Below are 19,963 nucleotides of genomic sequence, written 5' to 3' on the forward strand. Positions count from 1 at the left end.
CGTATCTCCAGCATTGTTGACGGGGAGCTAGCGGGAGAGATGTGAGATTAAAGGACTGATAGTGGAGGTGAGGGGGAGACACGGGTTAGGAGCTGAGGTTAAAGGAACTTTTAACATGTAAGCAATGTGTGAGGAAATGAAGTGAAAACAGAGCGAGAAATGGGGCTGACAGAGCGAAATAAAGCAGCCATCTCTCTTCCCATCTTTCATCGCTCGTTTGGAAGATGGATTTTGCAAACCTCAATGCTTCAGTAGCTCATCTTGCAATTTTTTTCTATCTTTTCTTCTTGCCGACTGAATTTGAACAAATATTGACACAGAAAAGCGCAGTCCAAATGACAGTGACAGTGTCACCTCTGAATAGATTTACCTTCACAGTCTGGTGCCCTGAGGCTGAGAAACACTTGACACCGGGGAGACCATGTTTACCGATTGTTCTGGGTTTGTTGATGAAGTGTGGTCGAGCGGGCCACGCCACCATTACTGTGACACCAATGGAAGTCAAGGCTTGAGGGAGTGAGGTCTGTAACCTTTGTGCCTCACGTAGAAACCAATGAATTCATACAACAAAAAATGCATGGTGTGCAATTGTTATATTTAGGGCTGAAACTAAGGGAAATGTTCATTGTCGATTCATCTGACAATAACTGTTTGGTAAATGAAATGCCAAACAGTTGTTGTCAGATGTTTGATCAATTAAATGCCAGAAAAACACAGTAAAATTCCTATTGCAATTTCCTAGAACTCAAGTTGACTTCTTCAAATATCCTTTTATATCCAACCAATAGTCCGTAATCTAAATATACCATTCAAATGTTACAAAACAGAGGAAAGCTGCACATCCGTTCATCTAGAAGCTGAAATCTGCAAAACCTTTCACATCCATTCAGTTGGTGGTCTCACCTGAGACAGATTTTAAAAAAGACTATCAAAATTAAATCAGCAGTGGCCGAGGTTTCCACACTTGCATTCCCTGGAATGGATCAAGCTCCAAAACCCTTCATTTCCCATAATGCAACATTACCGCATTCCATTAGACCGTTTCTGCCTCCCTAATGCCCACTCCTTTCAAAACCCCACACTTTCCACTGTAATGCAAACAAAACGCCTGCATCCCAGACCAAGATAACCCCCATGACATCATAATGACATCACTTCCCATTCTACGCCTGCTTTCCCAGGCTGTGTGGTGATCCTTGTGACAAGCAAACTGAAAGTTCCCCTTTAAATGATTAAGCCGTTTTTAAAAAATGATGAAGCTTTAATGAGGTCATTCATCTTGACGAAAATGTAAGTAGCAGAAAAGTGACACACAGGGAGCCAACCCCAACTCTGCTGCCTTACCTGGTTGAAGATCCATTGACTGAAGGATGTTGGTTAGATGGATGACAATGACAAGGGATGGCGACGGTTTGATGGTTCTTGAAATGGAGATGATTATGTAATGATTTCGGAGCCCCTGATGAACAGCATGATAAGAACACAAACATGAGGACAATGGAAATGCATGTTTAAACACTGTCACAGCTCATATCCGTCTCAGACAGAAATCGGTTTAACTGGCTGTAATAAGATGGGAACAGATAACGGTCACATGCTTTTATTCTTGAGTGGAAATGGCTTTTCATCATCCAGAGGATCTCATAAGGGCAGCAGAGGAAAGACAAATTAATAAGCTTTTCATTCATGCAGATACAAACGTACAACTTGTTTGCACATTGTCTTTATTTTACCCTGGTGTGTGTGTGTGTTTATTTGCATCGTTGGGAAATTAATACAGTGTATGAAACTTAATGTACATGAGTCGCCCTAAATTCAACAAATTACAACACAGCAGTGAAATACCTGGGGATAAATTATGTTGTAGCCTACTTTCCGAAAACAAACGCATGTGAGGATGATGATGAAATGATGACATGGCAATGATGGTTCTTGTTAATGAAGAAAAAGGAAGCTCATCATTAGTCGATACAGTCTGGAAGAGCCAATAGGGATCAATACGACAAACAACGGGAAACAAAAAGAAAAAACGCCAGCTTCTCCACCAAAACATAAGTCTTCCTCGTCGGACAGAAACATCACAAACATGTCGGACCACAAGACGTACAGTAGACACAAAGAGTTACTGTACCTGGCGCCCTCCCGCTCCCCTCACCCAAACAACACACCAACCCTCCCCCGACCCCAACACAACCCTACCTGCTTATTTTTGAGGTCAAGCGAGAGCTCATAGTCGGAGGTGGCGGAGTGCGAGCCGGCCCCGTTGCGCTGCACCCTCAAGGGCGAGGCCGTGTGGTGCAGGCTGGCTCTCCTCCCCGCCCCACCTCCTTTTGCTCCTCCCCCTTCCTCCTCCTCCTCTTCTTCCTGCGCTGCCTCGGCCTCACGCCGCTCAGCCTCACGCCGCTCGGCCTCACACCGCTCGGCCTGTGCCTCCTCTGCCTCTTGCTTTCTCTTTGCCTCCATAACTTCTTCCAACGTTTCCTTCTCTTGCTCCACCACTGTCTGCTCCCCTCTGCAAGGCGAAGGGGCTTCGGGGACTTCAGGGGCGTCCGGCATCGCTTCCTCGCTCGGAGCCTCGATATGGGGCTCGATTTGGGGCTCGATTTGGGGCTCGGGCTGGGGCTCGGGCTCCGGTGCAGGCTGGGGTTTGGGTTCAGGCTCTGGCTGAGGCTCGGTTTCGGGCTGAGGTTGAGTCTGTGGTTGGGGCTCACACTGGGGCTGTGGCGACGGTGGTTCAGTCTGTGGCTGAGCCTCTTGCTGCTGCTGCTCGGGTTGCGGTTGTGACTCGACCTCACTCTGCAGCTCCCCCTCTCCTCCCTTCCCTTCCTCCCCAATAGACGAGTCTGGAGAAAGGTCATCGCTGCAGAAAGGAGGAGAAAACGCAGAGTGAGGTTGCTGCTGCATCCGTGTCGAGCTCTGACCTCTTCTCCAGGCTGCCTGGGTTAGTGGTAAGAAGTTGACCTTTTTTTTTCTTTCTTTTTTTTTTGCATGATCTCTCTCTCTCACTCTGCTACCAACTGTGTGCGGGGCCAGTTCATCTGTCTACCTGCTCTGTTCTGGCTGCTTCTCTCGTCTGTCTAGACACGGACAGACAACGAAACAATGGAGTAGAAATGTACAGCACAGAACAGCTGACAAAAACCACAGTGCACGAGAGTGAAGAAAAACAAAATCCATCCATCCATCCATCCATTTTCTAGAAAAACAAAATCAAGAGTGATTATTTATTTCAGCAAAATCTTCACAAGAGAAAATGTGGAAAAAAAAGACCATCCAATAGTGACACACACACACACACACACACGCATACACACGTGGAACAGTCATGCAGCTAATACAAATGTCGCTACACCTTTCTAGACTGTGTGAATGGCTGCATGTATGAGCGTTAGTGTGGGAGTTTAAGCCTCAGTGTCTTTTCACAAGGTGACGGCCTTGAGTTTAATCAATCCTATCAGTTTCTGACTGACCGATGTCAACCATTTAATATAACTTTGACTCTGCGGTTCAGGCTCTTCTGTCATGCTGGTGTTATTAGCAGGGAAAGATGAGATCGTAATGATCTTTCAGCCAAAAGGCACATCCATAATAAGCCCCATTTCACAGCAGCCATTATGAGGTGTGATTGCAGGGTAAACAGAGGTGTTATTATGGCCATGTTCCATTAAGGTGGGTCAGGTCCCGGGTATTGTAAGTGGTGGCTCTCTGGAATGGCTGCGACACAGTAAATCAAGTTGGGGCCATAATAAATATGATTAATTAAACGTGTGTTTATCCTGAAAATTGCCTACGTAGTAGAGAGGAAACCCCCCAAAAATGCATCATGTCTCTTAGAGAGGCTAAGTCCCTCCCCTACCTGTGGCCTAAAATATGCCTAATAAGTCATGCCGCAATTAAAACACTATCAAAAAAAGATGTGTCTCTTGACTACGAATATCTGTTTGATTGCTAAAAAATGTTCATAAAAGACCGCATTGCCATGACTGGAGCCCCACTGCCAGCATATATACCCAAATAATTCAACAAAAATGAATTAAATCAAGTAACGCTAATGCTAACGCTTCTTCAGCATCGTCCCAGTCTACAGTTTATAAGGAAAAGTATCCGCAGATTTTGTCCTGTACTATCCTTTTGAATTCAAGCCAGGTTTACACACTAATTGACAGTGTGATAAGCGCTCGGCATGTTATTCCCCAGATTAAGATAAGACTTGTTTCCCTCTTATTGGATACGGTGATAAGACCGGAGTCAGTGAGCATAAAATCAGGACACTCAGGGCTGCCATATGCAGAGTGCTGCAGTAGAACATCGGCATGATTCTCCCCAGAGGGAGGGGAGGCTTCAGAGAAACAACAAACTTTTAGTTCAAACTGTGTATTTGCAAGAGAGACGAGTGGAAAAGCCAGGGAGGAAATGTAGCCTCCGCATACCTGCCGAATGTAGGCTATGTGTTCATTTGTGGCTAAAATCGGCTTTTCTTATATAAAAGTGTGCATCAGTCTCAAAGACTCAGACTCAAATCGCGTCTGCTTCCTCTTCCTGCAAAAACGGGGCTCACTTCTCATTTTCATCACACGTGACAGCACATATGCTCGAGGAGAAAAGTATCTTTAGCGGGGATAGAGCTGGGTCTGCAACTTCTAAAATAGAGCTCGTATGAGTGATGAATAATGAATCGAGAAATAAAGTCTGCTGCTCCGACACTCAGCTCACAGGTGAGCTTTCTACTTGTGCGAAAAATAGACCTGCCTGGAAAAAAAAAACATCCTTTGGGAGGAGAGCCGCTCTGCCTGTCTACTGTCTACTCTCTCCGCTCGGGAATGCTTCCGCTCATTGTTGTGAATCTAAATGTTCCTGTTTGCTATTTCGCGGGAGCACATGTTCTGGAGAAAGATAATCCGACAAACAAAAGGCAGCGTGCGGCTGGATTTTTAAAGAATGACCCGGGATTATTTGTGAAAGGACAAAGAAAATCACCATACAAAATTATTGATACCCTACCCTATACCCTACCCTTTCACACACACACACACACAGACACACACAGCAGTTCCAGGTGTCAATGTGACTGACGAGGTAGAGACAAGCCCTGGATGCTGCCTCTCTCTCTGTCCTCTCATCTTTCCATATGTCAGTATTGAAGACGGATGAGCGCGGCGGCCTCCATGCGTTCCATCCGGAATATAATTACGCCGCTCGCTGATGTCTCCTGCTCTCTCTTTGCCATGATTGCTAACAGGCTGGTGCCGTAATCTGCTGTGAGTTCATGCCCCTTGGCTGGTGTTGTTTATTTAGTGTATCGCCCAGGCAACAACTTACAACGCCACGTTGATTTGAATCGGGATGCGTGAGAGCATAGGCTTCATTCGGCTTCTGGCTGCACACAATTTCCATATGGAGCCTTTGCAGCTGTCCGTTTTGCAGCATTGCAGGGATGTGAAACATAATATTTATGCTGCGTTCACATGAAGTTTTGAATCTGTTCTATGTATGTGTCTTAAAAGCACCAATACAACAATGCAGGTTCAAATACTCAAATGCATGTAAAGGTTCTGCTTTAAGTAAATTATTATCAACACTCAATGTATCAAAAGTAAAAGTATTCGTTGTGCAACGTGGCTACGTTTTGGGAAAATGGTTTGGTTTTAATGAATACTTAAGGTTAAGGTGAGGTTGTCATGGTTACAATAATAAATACATGGCTGAGTTAAAAAAAAATGACATTCTGGGGCTCAAACTATTTCTAACCGTAACTTCTTGCGGAGAAACATTGTATTGTCTGCATTTTAAAAAAAGGACGTCTACATGTTTTTTCACTAGATGTCAAAATGTATTCAACAACCAGGATGGGGGAGGTTAAATACTGGTAACATTGAGGCCCGGTGCTGTCTACAGCCATTAAGAATCTGTTGCGCCGTGTCAAAGGGTGCTGAAATCCAACAGGAAGACCACCATCTTTATGCGGGAGGCCCACTCATTATATCTCCAGAGTGAAGTCGGTCACTACGGGCTGCTTCGACTTTCATTAACCTTGATCGCGCTGATTTTGCAGCGTCATCACTGTGGAGGGCGTGCGGCAGCGGGGATGAGATATCGGGCCATGTGACTAGTGGGGTTCAAAGGGTCTTCCCTCTGGTGGATTGCAGCCAAAGAGTTGCTGAAGAGGGCATCATGTGAGGAAAACCACCATCAGCAGAAGTCATAGCAAATGAGATCCCCGAAGAAGCTGCTCGCTGCTATTCTTATGGATTTTATGTTTTCCCCCCAAGTAGAAGAATGATTTATTTGTAGGCAACTCTTTCACTTTCCTTCTTTTTCCTTTTCTGCTTCTCTGTATCTAAAAAAACATGTACAGTATATATAGCTCATAGAGAATGAATCAGCTCATCAAGCAGATCACTGGACTGGAGAACAGAAACTTCCGCATAAATAAGCATATTCCTTTTTTTTCTGATGCATGCAGAAGGTGATGTATGGGGTACATTTGCTGAATGCATCACCCAAGTGTGTTTGAAATTCAGCACAGTTTCTGCAAGCAGGGAAAACATGTAGTGCCTCGTGCACAGCAGAGAATTCAGACTGACTGACTATAAAGTGTGACTACGTGTTATAATGCTGCGTTATTTCCCTGAACAAGGACAAAATATCTGCATGAGAGGAAAAGAAAAACACAAACCGCCCATGTTCTGACGGTTCTGTCACATTTCTATTTAGACTGCAAATTATTTTCATTTCATCAAAAAGACAAGAGGTCAAGTGAATTCACTATAATTCCATCTTTCTCTTATTAATGGCCCCTTCTTAACCTCCCTGTTAACATGTATTTACAACAGTTCAGGGTGAGACACTCCATTGATTTTCACCTATTTTGTGTCATTTTTAAAATAGAATTTGCTGGTGTGATACAGTTACGTTACACTGTTACCAGTAAGAAAGGTAATTTGTTGCATATGTTAGCATTATTAGCCTTCTCTGCTACTACCTTTGAATGTATTGGATCTACCATATATGGCAGCAATGACAGAGCCAATATCCCCTTCACATCTCTTTATTTTGTTGAGATAGCTAGCAAATTATGCGTCATAGGGATTTAATTAATGATGTTAGTGAGAAATGGAGACTGGACAGTTGATATCGGTAGCATCTCTTCTACCACATAACCGGCTACAAGCTTGTTAATGTCCATCAGAATGAAAGACGAAAGCCAATGCTTTTCACAGCTGTTAATACCGGCATATTTATTCATCACCGGACACATTTCACTGTCATATTCTTGTAACACATTGCTTATTTGAAAATGTAACTGTTTACGTGTTACGTCACTCATTGCAACAGTAAAGTAATCTGACTAACCCAACACTGGGCATGCCTGTGTTTATATGAGCCATGAAGAGATGAGGCAGAGTGTGAGGGCGACAGCGGCACGGAGACAAAGCTCTGACTCAGGAAATGCAAGTGTGAAAGCCCGATCTCACCAAATAATATTGACGAATGATGCTAAAGGGAATCTCCACACATTTTACTCATGGAGTTCATTTAATAGTCATGGGAGCATCACACTATTGGTTAAATCAGTCGACTCTGACTTTATATAAGTGCAATGATTTACCCTTTAAATTATAGGAAATAACACAAAACTGTGTTCTCTTAGAAATTGTGAAACTAAATTGAAACAGCAAATTTAATGTGTGCCTCAGGCTGAATATCATAATCAAAAATACTAAAGAATTGGATGGGAAGAGTCAGGCTCCATCCTCTGCACATGAATGTCTACACAAGATGTAGTTGTTGAGATATTGCACATAAACAGATGAAAAACCCCACGTCTTGTCTTTGAGTCTCTGTTTTCCTTGATCAAGGTCAAACGGAAACGTGCGTCCGCTGGCCACACACACATCTGCAGCACCGTCACTCCCATGACAACCACCATCTTGGATCAAAGCAGACAAGAAAGTCCTTAAAAGGGCCGAGGAAGGCAGGTCACATGCTTCCATGCAGCACGTTATCGGCCACGTTGACTGAAGGAGCTTTTGTGTAGAACGGCTCACATATAGCCACGACATGTTTAAATCATGAGACGGCTGGATGAGTCACATGGTTAACAGTATCTGTGCCTTTTTTTCTCTCGCTCTCTCCTAGAGGACAAGAAGTCAAAGCCTCTGCACTCGTGCATGTCTTAAAGCAAGAAGGGAAAGGTCGTTCTTAGAACAGATCAGAATCCATCCATCTACAGGTAGACATTGTAAAATTGTCTAAACAGTAATGAACTGATTGCTTGTTCAAAAACTGGAAGAATTAAGTATTAAAGTACAATAAAACCATGCTGCCATACCAAAAATGGCTACCTCTGCCCTGTGAAATTCACCTTGAGCAGACGTGCAGTGATGCATGCTCGGTGGCATCCTCTTTGTGCTTTCTGCTCGCCTCATGTGATCAATCCTGCGGTGATGGATTGGCGGTGGAGATGCCAATCAATACCGCGCTCACTTGGGCGGGACAACACAGCTCATAAATAGCGCTGTTTAGCAAGAAAGAGGCAAAGAGATGATAAGAAAAGCTGGCATAAAAGGGGGAGGCGATTCTCTATTTACTTGTTGCATGTAATCCATACTTTCTGGGCGTTGACTGAAGAGCACTGAGATCAATGTTGACCAGTTTATGTGCCTGAAAAGCAGAGGATCAGCCTTCAGCTCTTGTTGACATCCCATACAGATACTTTCACGGAGGGCAGTGATCAGTATGACGGGGTGATCACTACGAAACAAGACGCTGCACACAAACAGTTTGTTCCCTCTTGCTGTAAAGGGGGAGGCTTTTATTTATCGTGTTGAATTTGAAGACTGAACGAGGATGGTCGCCCTAAAGGATTTAAGAACAAACCGCTTGCGCATACAGTACGCAATACACACAGACCATTATGACCACAGGCGTTCCAGTGCAATGTCAATGAAACATCTTTCCAGCAACAACAGAGCACGGGGTATAATAAAAAATAAAAAAAACAGGTTGGGCTTGTGAAATATGCAAGACAGGATTTTAGGTTGAATGTCTTCAAAAGCCGAAGCCCCGGGATGTGGACAAAATGGAGAGAGAGAGAGAGAGGGAGGGAGACGGCAGCGGTGGAAATTGCACCGCAGATTTATGGTTGACGTGCTGCAAGGATACAGATATATATGTAGACACGCACACACACACACACGCACACACACACACACAATCTCAGGACTTCAAGGATGGGAAATTACAGGCATTCAAAATGTCACTCAATGTCAATATGAATCGGATTAGAAAGAAAAAAAAGCTTCCATACAACAATACTTTTTTGAAGACATACCTACATTACATTTACTGGCAATGTTTGTTTTTTTCTAATTTAAGTATGAGATTGAGACAAAGTTATTTTCCGATCACAAGTCATATCTAAGTTATTCTGCACCAAACTGAATGAATTGAACATTCCTAAACAGGGGAGACATATACTATAATAATAATAGTGTTATTATATAACTGTTATCTTCAAATAAACGTTACAACGTTGAACAAGTCAAAGAGTCACACTACACCCTACACACTGGACATGGAAAACAACAGAGCATGATGGGAGTGGGGATAGTAGTGCAGATATTTGGTCCAACTAAAGTGAGAAGAACAAAATGTTGACTGGGATGGCGTTTGATTAAAAGTCAGGTGTATTACAATTCATCCTGAGGTAAAAATCAAACAAACAAAATGATTGTCTGTATCAGATTTCTTGGTGGCGGTAAAGGAAACACTAGTCATGAGGATACATGAATGTCTTTACAAAATGTAATCTTAATCCCCCCAAAAGTTCTTGAGATATTTCAGTCTGGACCAAAGTCATCAGATCAATGTCGCAACTCCAGCAAAGTCATGTGACCCTGAAATGTTCTTGACGCTGCATTAAATGGTTTGCACATTTGTACATTAGCAGTTTTCATAGTGAATGAAACTGAAGCACATGCAATAGTGGTTTGAATGCCTTCATCCATTGCCTGTATAGACTTCCTGCTGATGTAAACTGTGTTGTATGTATTATTTCCCCGCATCTTATTCACAGCTTGTTACGCACAAGACTCACAACTCTATTTTTACACCTCGTGGCAAAAGTTTTACGGGCGCCTAACAGCGAGGCGGAAAGGAAAGCATGTGTTCGAGAACAACGATGCCTGGAGAAAGGATTCAGCTGCTGCTTCGCCTCGTTGTGAGAGGAACAAACAATTTAGCCACCCAACCCCCCCAACGATTTCACAAGCTAATTGCCTATTATGTGGCCCATCAGGGGGAAATAACTGGTGGTTTTCTTTTTATTTATTTGGCTCATTTTCTTTTTCACATATCTTGGAAATATCCTCCGGCGGTCTCCAAATGCACAGGTATCTTGTTTGAATAAGCACCACGGTCCAATACTTGAAGGACCATATGACGAGGCTCGTTGTTGTTGTGTACAGAAGATATAAAACAAATCTGCTGTGCACACAACGTATGAGTGTCATTTAACCGTTCTACAACAGCGGGCTTATTGCAGTTATCACATTATTGGCTCAAAATGAGCAGAAAGTAAAACAGTGTAATTATTGAGGACACTTAATACTCAGCGGGTGTGAAGAGAGGAGGAATGGTGATACAACATCACGAGTGTCAGATGATTCAGCGAATACAGTGTTTTTACCTCATTGTAATTCACTGCGCAGTGGTTGCGATGAAAGTGCAGGATGTCAGCCCAATTAAATGTTGGCTGCGTGCTCAGGAGCGGAGACGTGAAAGTGAAACAAAAGAGCTGCTGGGAAATGACGGAGCAACTTTGAATTTGAGATCTTTTTAAGAAAAAAGTTAGGAGAGGAGACAAAAACAAAAAATGTTCAAAGAAAAGACATTCATTGTCGACATGTTGTAGTTTGTATAACGGCAAGTCATCACAGATAATCACGAGGAAGAAATAGAGGAAGACGATCGTGAGACGGTACTTCCGATTAAATCAAGTTTAATGAGTTTAATGAGTTCCCACTAATCTTGAATGATGATATAAATCACGGTGCTCTGTTCAATATGTTTTCAGGAGGGAAATTTCTGTCACGAGCAACTCCCTCCACAAGACCAAAGACTGAACTCTGGACTGTTATGAGCTCAGTGCTCTCCACTTCTTACTCATGCACTTATTAAATAAGAGAAGGCGAGCCACCCACTCCACCCGCCGTCATCTGGAGTCTCCCAGGAGCTACGCTATATACGAGCACGCCTGGGTAGATATTACACTTTCAAATGGAATGACATTTCTCTTGGAATTAAGTTGGTTTATTCTCATTAAGGTGTTTATGTAAGCCATCGAGCCCTTAGTGATATTAGTGGAATTAAAGGCTCACCCCAAAAATCTATTTCAGGTTTAAAATCTGGCTGTAGAAGATTAGAGTAAGGGGGGGTTTCATGATTTTGAAACAAAAAAAAAGAAGTCCCTCTTTTATTGACTTAAAACAGTGATTGTACATAATAATTAGCAATATGAGTTTGTTCATGTAAATTTAGTTTCAGTCCTTAGCATTTTTAAGCACTCATCAGCTGGAAACATTAAATAAACGTTAGCTTGACGCAGACGATAGCATTAGCTGTCACTAACGAGATACAGCTGATGAAATCAGTTGTCAATTTAGCTGCCAAATCTGTTTTGTTTTTTTGGCTAGACATGAGAAGCCTGATTTTGTTTACTGGTGACCCATTGTTCCAAAAAGAATGCCTCAATTATCGTGGTAAACTGGCAGAGGGAGTTGTCAGACCATCCGTGGGAATCGGAGGCGGCTCCTGACGCGGAGATAAATCCAGACTCCCATCACGTCCAGGAAGAGAGAGGGAACGAGCAGGGCAAATTCATGCATGGGATGCTTGGAAGTTGGTTAAGGCTATCCGTGGACTCGCTGTGATATTTCAGAATGGGATGACGAGAGGATGAAGCTGTCTCGGCGAGCAGAGAAAACAGACTCACGAACGGAACAGAAAGGGCTCACAGGCGTGTAGCGGGAAATGAAACCGCTCAGCGTGGTGGCGGCGGCGACAGACGGAATATTAACACGCGACGAGATGCTGCGAAGTGAGAAATTGTCCCCGTGTTGTAGAATGAAGTTTGTGGCATGCAGGATAAAGATCCGTTGTGAGAGGATCGATCCATCAATACAGCACTGAAACTGATTGTCGAAGAGATTATATCCAGAACAAACAGAGAAGAGACAAGCGGAGGGAACAGCTCATCTCCAGAGTGATTTAGGTAGAAATGATGGAAGGCAGGCTGAGATATGGAAATGGGAGATCAACTGTAGGATATATAGGAGTCGTTGTCTGGAAGTCACCGCCAGTGAAGAATGCCATAAAAGTAAGACACAGACAAGGAACAGATGTACGATTCGTCATAAAGATAAAGTCCTGCCCAAACTTCTGCAGATAATGATGAACAGCAGAAACAAGAACAGTTCTCTGGGCTCTCATCAAAACAATGTCCATTCATGTCTACTATGTTTGAACACCAAGCGTCATTGACAGTCCACCTCCTCTCGTCCTTGATCAGCTTGATCCCGGATGCCAAGATGGATCCAGGTCTCTGTAAAGATGTGGGCACAACAGTCACTGACCATCGGGGGGCGTTTGATCCGGCAGGTCTGCATCATAAACATGCACGCCATCGCCAATATAGCATAAAATGATAAGAATCATAACTGTCTTGGTTGTAGTTGTCTGCATTATGTCACTAGTTTGCAGGTGGACCACTGACGGATTACATGTAATGCATGCATGCATCAATTTGGTAGCAGCTGCCGTCAGTACATTCCTCATGCAGATTGCTCTCTCTCTTGGGACATAAACTGAATCACAATCCCACATGAAACAAATGCCACGCTGTCACATTTCAACCCGATATACTTTAAGCTATTTATACTCTGCTGTATTGTGATATTGTGATGCCACGGCAACAGGAGTTGGAAAAACATCGGTCCGCTCCCTTGCACCGCAATTCACCTTCAGCGACCTTTAAAGCCTGCCGATGATCACACGAACGCGCGCTTCTCCGTCGGTCCAGGAAGTATGAACACAACGGCCTCCCGCACGTACACAATCGTCTCTTTGATCCGTGTTTGAAAAAGAGGGACAAGACGGCGCATTTGGCATCTGATAAACCACATTGCAAGCTCTTCACTGTATCACACCAGAGTGGGCCTTGAAACCCATAAACACACACACACACACACACACACACACACACACACACACACACACACACACACACACACACACACACACACACACACACACACACACACACACAGAATAGTCTATTCCATTTATCACGTTTATTTTGTTTTGTTGAATTAGGAAGAGAGAAAAAGCTTATTATTTAACTGATTAGCCTTCATTTACCTACTGGAATAAGCCACTCCCCCTTTTATTTCACATCACACCTCCTCCTGCTTTCCTTAAGCATACAGGTCAATTTAAACAACAAACAATGCTGACAATCTCCAGATTATGTGCACAGACTTACAGTGTGAAGCTATTTATTTCCCCCTTCCTCCGGGGTTCATTTGTTAAAAGAAAAAAAGAAATCACGAGAGGAGGTTGTTTATTGTCACGACGGAGTCGAGTCAGAAGAGGCATGGTCTGGCATCGAGCTCACTACTCACCCTGTGGCACGTTCTCTATTATCCGTCACTGTTCCCTCACACGCGCATGCACACACTCATAGACTCCGAATCAGTCTCCCTTCATCGGTGAAATTGCTTTCAAGGGAAGGGTAGCTAAAAAATAATGTTTCACTGTGCTTATTCTTTGGCAAAAAAAAATTAAGTTAAGCCAGGAGGTGGCCGCCGCCGTCGTGTTCCCATCGACTCCCCACCAGAAAGTGGCGAGATGCTATCCCATCACCGAAGCGATAAGAGCGGCAGGAATTCAATTACATCTCAGTGAAATGTGAAAGGTTTTTCTTCCAGAGTGAGAGCCCGTCCACGCCTGTGCGGACCCTTCACGTTTAATCCTCTCTCTGACTTTGGAGGTGATGCGGGCCGTTAGAGAGCGAGCAGCCAGGTGGGCGATGTCAAAGCGAGGGGCTATCTCCAAAATGGGCTGAGTGGGCTACCGTAGAAGCAAACTAATGGTTCGTTTTATGATTACCGAATGGGCTAAAGGGTTGGAATGGAAAAAAAAGAAAACGAAACCCGGTGTGCAGTGACTTCACCAACAGTGTCCTTTAAGGTCAAATCTAACTTCGGGAGGAGAAGCTTCATTAACTTTGAGTCACTGAGTGCTTTTTTGTTTTAGGCATCTACATCTTGAAGGTTTCTGCACGATTCTGTTCAACATAAAAGTGGAATTGTTTTAATTTCTTCTTTTTTTTTTGTTAGACTGGCACCGCTGGGGCTTTTTTTTTAACAAGTAACTCATTTTGACCACCCATCACCTCTTCAAAACAAGGCTTGAACTGACAGGGATGACACAGCCTGACATACACACTGCAGCAATGACTCACACACGCGCACACACACACACACACAGTTGAAGTCATGGTAACAGGCTCTGTGCACAAAAGCATGACGGAGCAAATAGCAACGCTCTCTGAAACATTCCCTTTCATCAGCATTCAGTCGTCTGGATGTGGGTCGTTCATTTTAGAGAAAAATGAGGAGACAGGAAAGTTTGAGTGGATATTTCTTCCTGATATAAGTTCTTCTTCTAACTCTACCCTCCCAACCGGTGACCACACATACTTGAGAGACAAGATAATACACCTAGGGATGTCTTTTTACCAGATTGAAGCATCTACATCATTAAATCTTCCTCTCCAATCTAAACCTCCACCATGCACCTTCCTTCCTCCCCCTCACTCGCCTCCTCGTCATTCCCCGTCCCTCATTAAAGTGAAGCGAGGCGACAGTGGCGCCAGATCGCCATGTCTGCAGTTTTTTTTCCTCCTCCACCTCCTCCTCACTCATTACCTTGCTGATCTACAGTCATGAGGCTGTCGGCGAGCTGTCAGGACAAGGACTCCACCCCGGTGATGTACGCAGAACCTGACAGTGTTACCCACGCCCGGGACACCTAATGTCCCTTCACAGGGAACAGTAGGGAACATCCTGTACCTGTTTGATCACTACGGGGTTTGGTGTGTCTGGGAGGTGAGGCACGCAGGATACACGCATTCTCTTCCCCCTTCAAAAAGCTGTCTCTGTGCACGACATCTCTCTCAGTCATTTATTTCCATGTTACTTGCCCGTGGCGTGGATTAAGTTACCGACTGGAGCTCTGAGAGTCAGGCAGCAAAGGTTTGACATCCCGGCTCGTAATCTGTTTTGAACTATCTGTATTTAAAATATGCAACCCCAGGATTTTTATGCAGCATTTTATAATGGAGGCAGCCGACTGTCTATACATAAACTCAAGGAAAATTATAACATTTTTAAAATGTTAATTAATTAATAAGGCTGGTTAAGGTTTTTTTGGCATGTCTTATTTTTCACAAGTTGATATGAATAAAAGTTAAACCAGGAGAACTCTGGAAGCTAACAATAATCGACCAGCTATGCCGACAACGTATCACCGTTTTTCTCTGGTTGAAAGTCCTGTGTTTGTTTCTACGCTAAACCCAAAATAGATACACATTGATAAACAGCCACAGATCTGAGCCAAATTCCTCAAGAAATTCAGAAGAAACTTGTGACGAGAGTAGCAGAGAACACAAAGCGTTAGCAGCTAATGCTTCTTCCAATTTGGACCCTAACTGTTCCCTTTGCTGGAGCCATGTGCTGTTTTATTTACAGGAACATAATCATTATTCAAAAGGATACCGCTAACACACAAACTGAGAATATCTTCTGAAGGATGTGTGTGTGTGTGTGTGTGTGTGTGTGTGTGTGTGTGTGTGTGTGTGTGTGTGTGTGTGTGTGTGTGTGTGTGTGTGTGTGTGTGTGTGTGTGTGTGTGTGTGTGGAAAAACGAAAATGTTTTGTTCTAGACTCAGCACTTTCCTAAATGCAAATTTAGGCGGGTGAGAGCACTTACCACCTCTGCTGACTAATTGACTGATTGGAAATCCTTAGCCCCTCCCTCAGAAAAAGCACTCCTCGTGAAGTGTTTCACACGTGATAAAGATGTGCATAATTTGTATTTAAAAAGGTCAGCCAGAGTCGTTTTTTTTTCTCCAAGCTCTTAGTCATTCCTTCCTTTCCACCCTTGCACTGCAGAACGTAGCAGATTGTTAATTCTTCCCTCCGTTTGAACCCGCGGGAGATTTACAGCTCACACGCTGCCCTCTCTGCTACCTCTGGAGCTGATGGGTCGGGCAGCTGAGGGCACCAGATGCCTGCTTTTGGGACACTTGGCTCTATTTTCCCTCTTCACAATGAAGCGTGCTGTAACACGCTGGCACTGGCTGACGGGATGTGGACTATGTGGGTGAAAGGGATGGTCATTTGGCCTCGAATTATAACAACAAAAAAACAGCAGTCATTGACTTCTTTTGCCGTGACGAGGTAGAAGGACGGAGGATGAAAATATGGGCTGACAGCCAGAAGCAGAAGGTCAGGACAAAATGTGCAGCCAGCATGTGGAGAGACGGATGTCTCCGACTGCCAGGAGTTCTGTCTCTCGTTAGCACCCCCTGCTGTCCAGAGGGGAGTTATTTTGTCCATTTGTGGAGGCTGTTTAAACAAGAGGGACAGCTACACACAAAAACTGAAACACTCATCCCAGAACATTATGCTCCCTTTATTTCTCTCTCTTGCATACACAAACACTCACATCACACAGGGGACGTTTCACTGCAGCACGGTCAGGCAGGAGTTGAGCTATTGACTGGCCTGCAGGATGGGTATTCTGGGACCTCTGAGACTAATAAGATGGCAGTCCATTAAAGATGGTGGCCAGAGAAAGGATGGAGGTGAAAGGGGGGGCTTTATCATCTGAAATCACATGAGCTGGTTGTATCCAAGACATTTATCTGAATGAGAGTCATAATCAGAACTCGAGCTCCTAATGATCATCTCATTCCTCTCTGAAAAATGGAAAACATTACGGGAAAACGTGCATTTATTGTTTCACTCCTAGCAGCGACTCTGCACGCACAGGAAGGTTATTTCTGTAGGTATGGCATTGTCCTGCGTCATGTCCCTGTGGATATTATGGCAGTGCCAATGACCAAAACCATCGTTGAATATGGTGCAGTATGGGGTAGACTTTGTTTTTTGTATTTTTATCGAATCCCTCCCCAAAAAGAGTTTGAAAAACTGCACACATTAGGCATTTAATGTTCTTTTTTTTTGTCCACTGTCTGCCTCTGCAGAAAATATAAATGTACCGTTTTTCCTGATCTTGTCATTATTTTCCCGCAGTATATTTCAGTGGGTATTATGGCAGTAGCTGTGCCTCCAGGGACCAGTGAGTCAGTGGAACGACCAAAACCATTGTTGAACATGGTGCAGTGTTGGATATAAATGATCAGACGGAGTCAGGAGAAACTGTATACGTTAGGCATATCTATTTTTCATTTGCTGCTCCTGCAGAAAATCTAGCAGATTATGATGCTGAGGTTTATCTTCATTTAACACTCTTTTTAAAACGCACTTTTTATTCATAGTCTGCGATCCTTCTGTCTTACCGTCCCACTCCATTTGTTTATTGTTTTATGTTAATTGCTTTTGGTTTTATTACTATGTTTTACGTCTTATTGCTTTATTTTTTTATTGTTTTATTGATGGTGCTATTGTTCTTGTTGTTTTATGATTAACAATATCATGATTCTGTTGTTTTTTTACCTGTAGAGCACCATGTAAACCTTCTTCTGGAATGGTGGTATATAAATAAAGTTTATTATTATTATTTAATCACTATTCATGATAATATATAGGATTCATAGCAGCAGTATTACTAACTTGTGTTATCAACAATTGGCACTTTTATAAGTGTTTTATGCAACGAATGCAGGGACCTCCTGACTTGTGTGGTTCAAGCTTCAAAATCACGAGATACTACTTTCCCATGATGCAACTTGTTAGCAAATAGGTTGTTTGTTGTTGTTGTTGTTCCTTTAGACCCTGCCTGCTGGGTAAAAAACCCAAATCCACCAAATCCCAGTTTGTAACACAGACCGTCTGCTGTAACCCTGATGATTACGGCACCATTAGAGGTTATTTTCATGACTCGTCAAAGCTCCTCCAGAGCCAAATAAGACTTCAAACTCAGGCTGAATAGCGTTCCTCCCTTTGACATGTAAAATCAGTGGAGCGCCCCTTTTAAAAAAAATTGCATTATACAACAATGCTATCAACAGCTAACTAACCGCCTTCATTCTGCCTGTAAAAGCAGTATGTCAATGAAGATCCAAGCACCCGACCCCGACATTTATACACAGAGGCTGAAACTTAAAAAGACTGCTGATTCTGAGACACAAGAGAGGCTGCAGCAAAGTCATCAAAAATGTTGTGCATTTATTAAATCCCCTCTGTAATAAAACCCCCCGCTCGCCTCACAATGCTGAGATAAGCTGCAGAACGGAGAGGGAGAAGAGGAGGAGAAGCTCTCAGATGTGAACATTTGACGCTCACCACTGTACCACTGTTCTGCCAGTGAGAGGGCTGGCGTGACACTGCAGGAATGCGGCAACATATGAAGTAGGCGGCCTTCTTTATGCCCGATTTGTCTGCCTCATCAAGGCCAACACGCATCCCAGACGGTGAATGACGTCTATGATCATGCAGCTGAGCGCCCGCAGATTCGGTATCACGGTTCTGTCGTAAGAGTCTTGCGTAAAGCATGCCCCAGGGCGGAGATAAATTAGTCGGAGCATCACTTTAATTAGAAATTACTCCAAGCACTCACACTCTTTAAAAGCTCCTTTCATTCATTCAAAATGCTGCTGAGTGCCGATTTCAATTTTCGAGTGAATTGAGGCTACTCAAACCCCAGAGGATGCGTTTAAAGAGGAATAAGCTAGAACAAAAACCAACAGCTGAATGGACGGGGGACCCCCCGCGGAGAATGACACACGAGTGTTCCTCTGATTGACTCGGAGGAAAAACCCTTTGAGCCAATCGGAGGATGACAACAGAAAAACAGGGAAGTAAAACATGAGGCTTACATTTGGCGGATTTTCACAATAAAGGAGGACAAAAAAACAAACTCATACATGTGCAGACGCGCTTAACTCCTAGCAGACAGTCTCTCGTTGTCATGGCGTATCTTCCTGCTTTGCCCTCTGTTCCCATGACAACAGACAAGGTCACTTTCTCCAGCTGAGGCAGCATGCGACACAAAGAGAGAGAGAGACACAGGCAGAGGGAGATGAGGACAAATATTAAATCATGGGGTGAAGAGGTGAGAGAAATTGGGCGAACTTTGATTGAGGATACCACGCATGTGAAATGTAATTTGTGCGTGCACGGGCGAGACTAATGTCCGCTGGCGAGAGGACAAAGCAGATCTTGCACTTTACATGCTTGTGCGGTGTGAGTGTGCGTTTCCTGAATGACTAAAAAAGAGCTTCAGGCCCACTTTCCCAGCATGCCCCTGAATGTCCTCCAACAGAACGGATCAATCATCCCATCGGTTCCTTCCGTCCGCCTCAGTGCATCGTGGTTCCTGTGGTTCTCCCCAACAAGACAGAACTTCAATTTGTCTCCCCAAAGTGACAACGCGTTTCCAGCTGAGTCCTTATTCATCCCACGTCACCTTTTCATTTGCCAGACAGCATGACTCCACTAATTAGTGCAGTTTATTATTAATTCCTGGGATTAATTAGAGAAAAAGGTGTCTTGGCGAGGTGACACAGCTGTCTACACTTCCAGAGGTGAATTAATTTCCTGCAGAAACGGCGTCATCCTCCCCGCTGTGATCCCTCAAGGTGTCGGCTTCATTTTTAAACACTCATGACATCGACATTTTTATCCGTGTGTACGTTCAAGGGCGTTTTTTGAGGG

At 43.8% G+C, this 19,963-nt stretch overlaps 1 protein-coding gene across 3 annotated transcripts in view; it reads right to left on the reverse strand.

Moving 5' to 3' along the window:
* The window catches only part of iqsec3a (IQ motif and Sec7 domain ArfGEF 3a), a 78,743-nt gene that overhangs the window by 36,355 nt on the left and 22,425 nt on the right, over nucleotides 1–19,963 (reverse strand). For 2 of the 3 annotated variants that reach the window (XM_084038254.1, XM_084038256.1), the window contains exon 3: nucleotides 2,200–2,860. In XM_084038254.1, the coding sequence (XP_083894380.1) occupies nucleotides 2,200–2,860 (661 nt within the window). The remainder of the gene's footprint in view (nucleotides 1–2,199; nucleotides 2,861–19,963) is intronic. The other variant, XM_084038255.1, reaches the window with a different exon arrangement.

The sequence above is a fragment of the Eutrigla gurnardus genome (genome assembly GCF_963514095.1).
Source record: "Eutrigla gurnardus genome assembly, chromosome: 21".
NCBI lineage: Eukaryota > Metazoa > Chordata > Actinopteri > Perciformes > Triglidae > Eutrigla > Eutrigla gurnardus.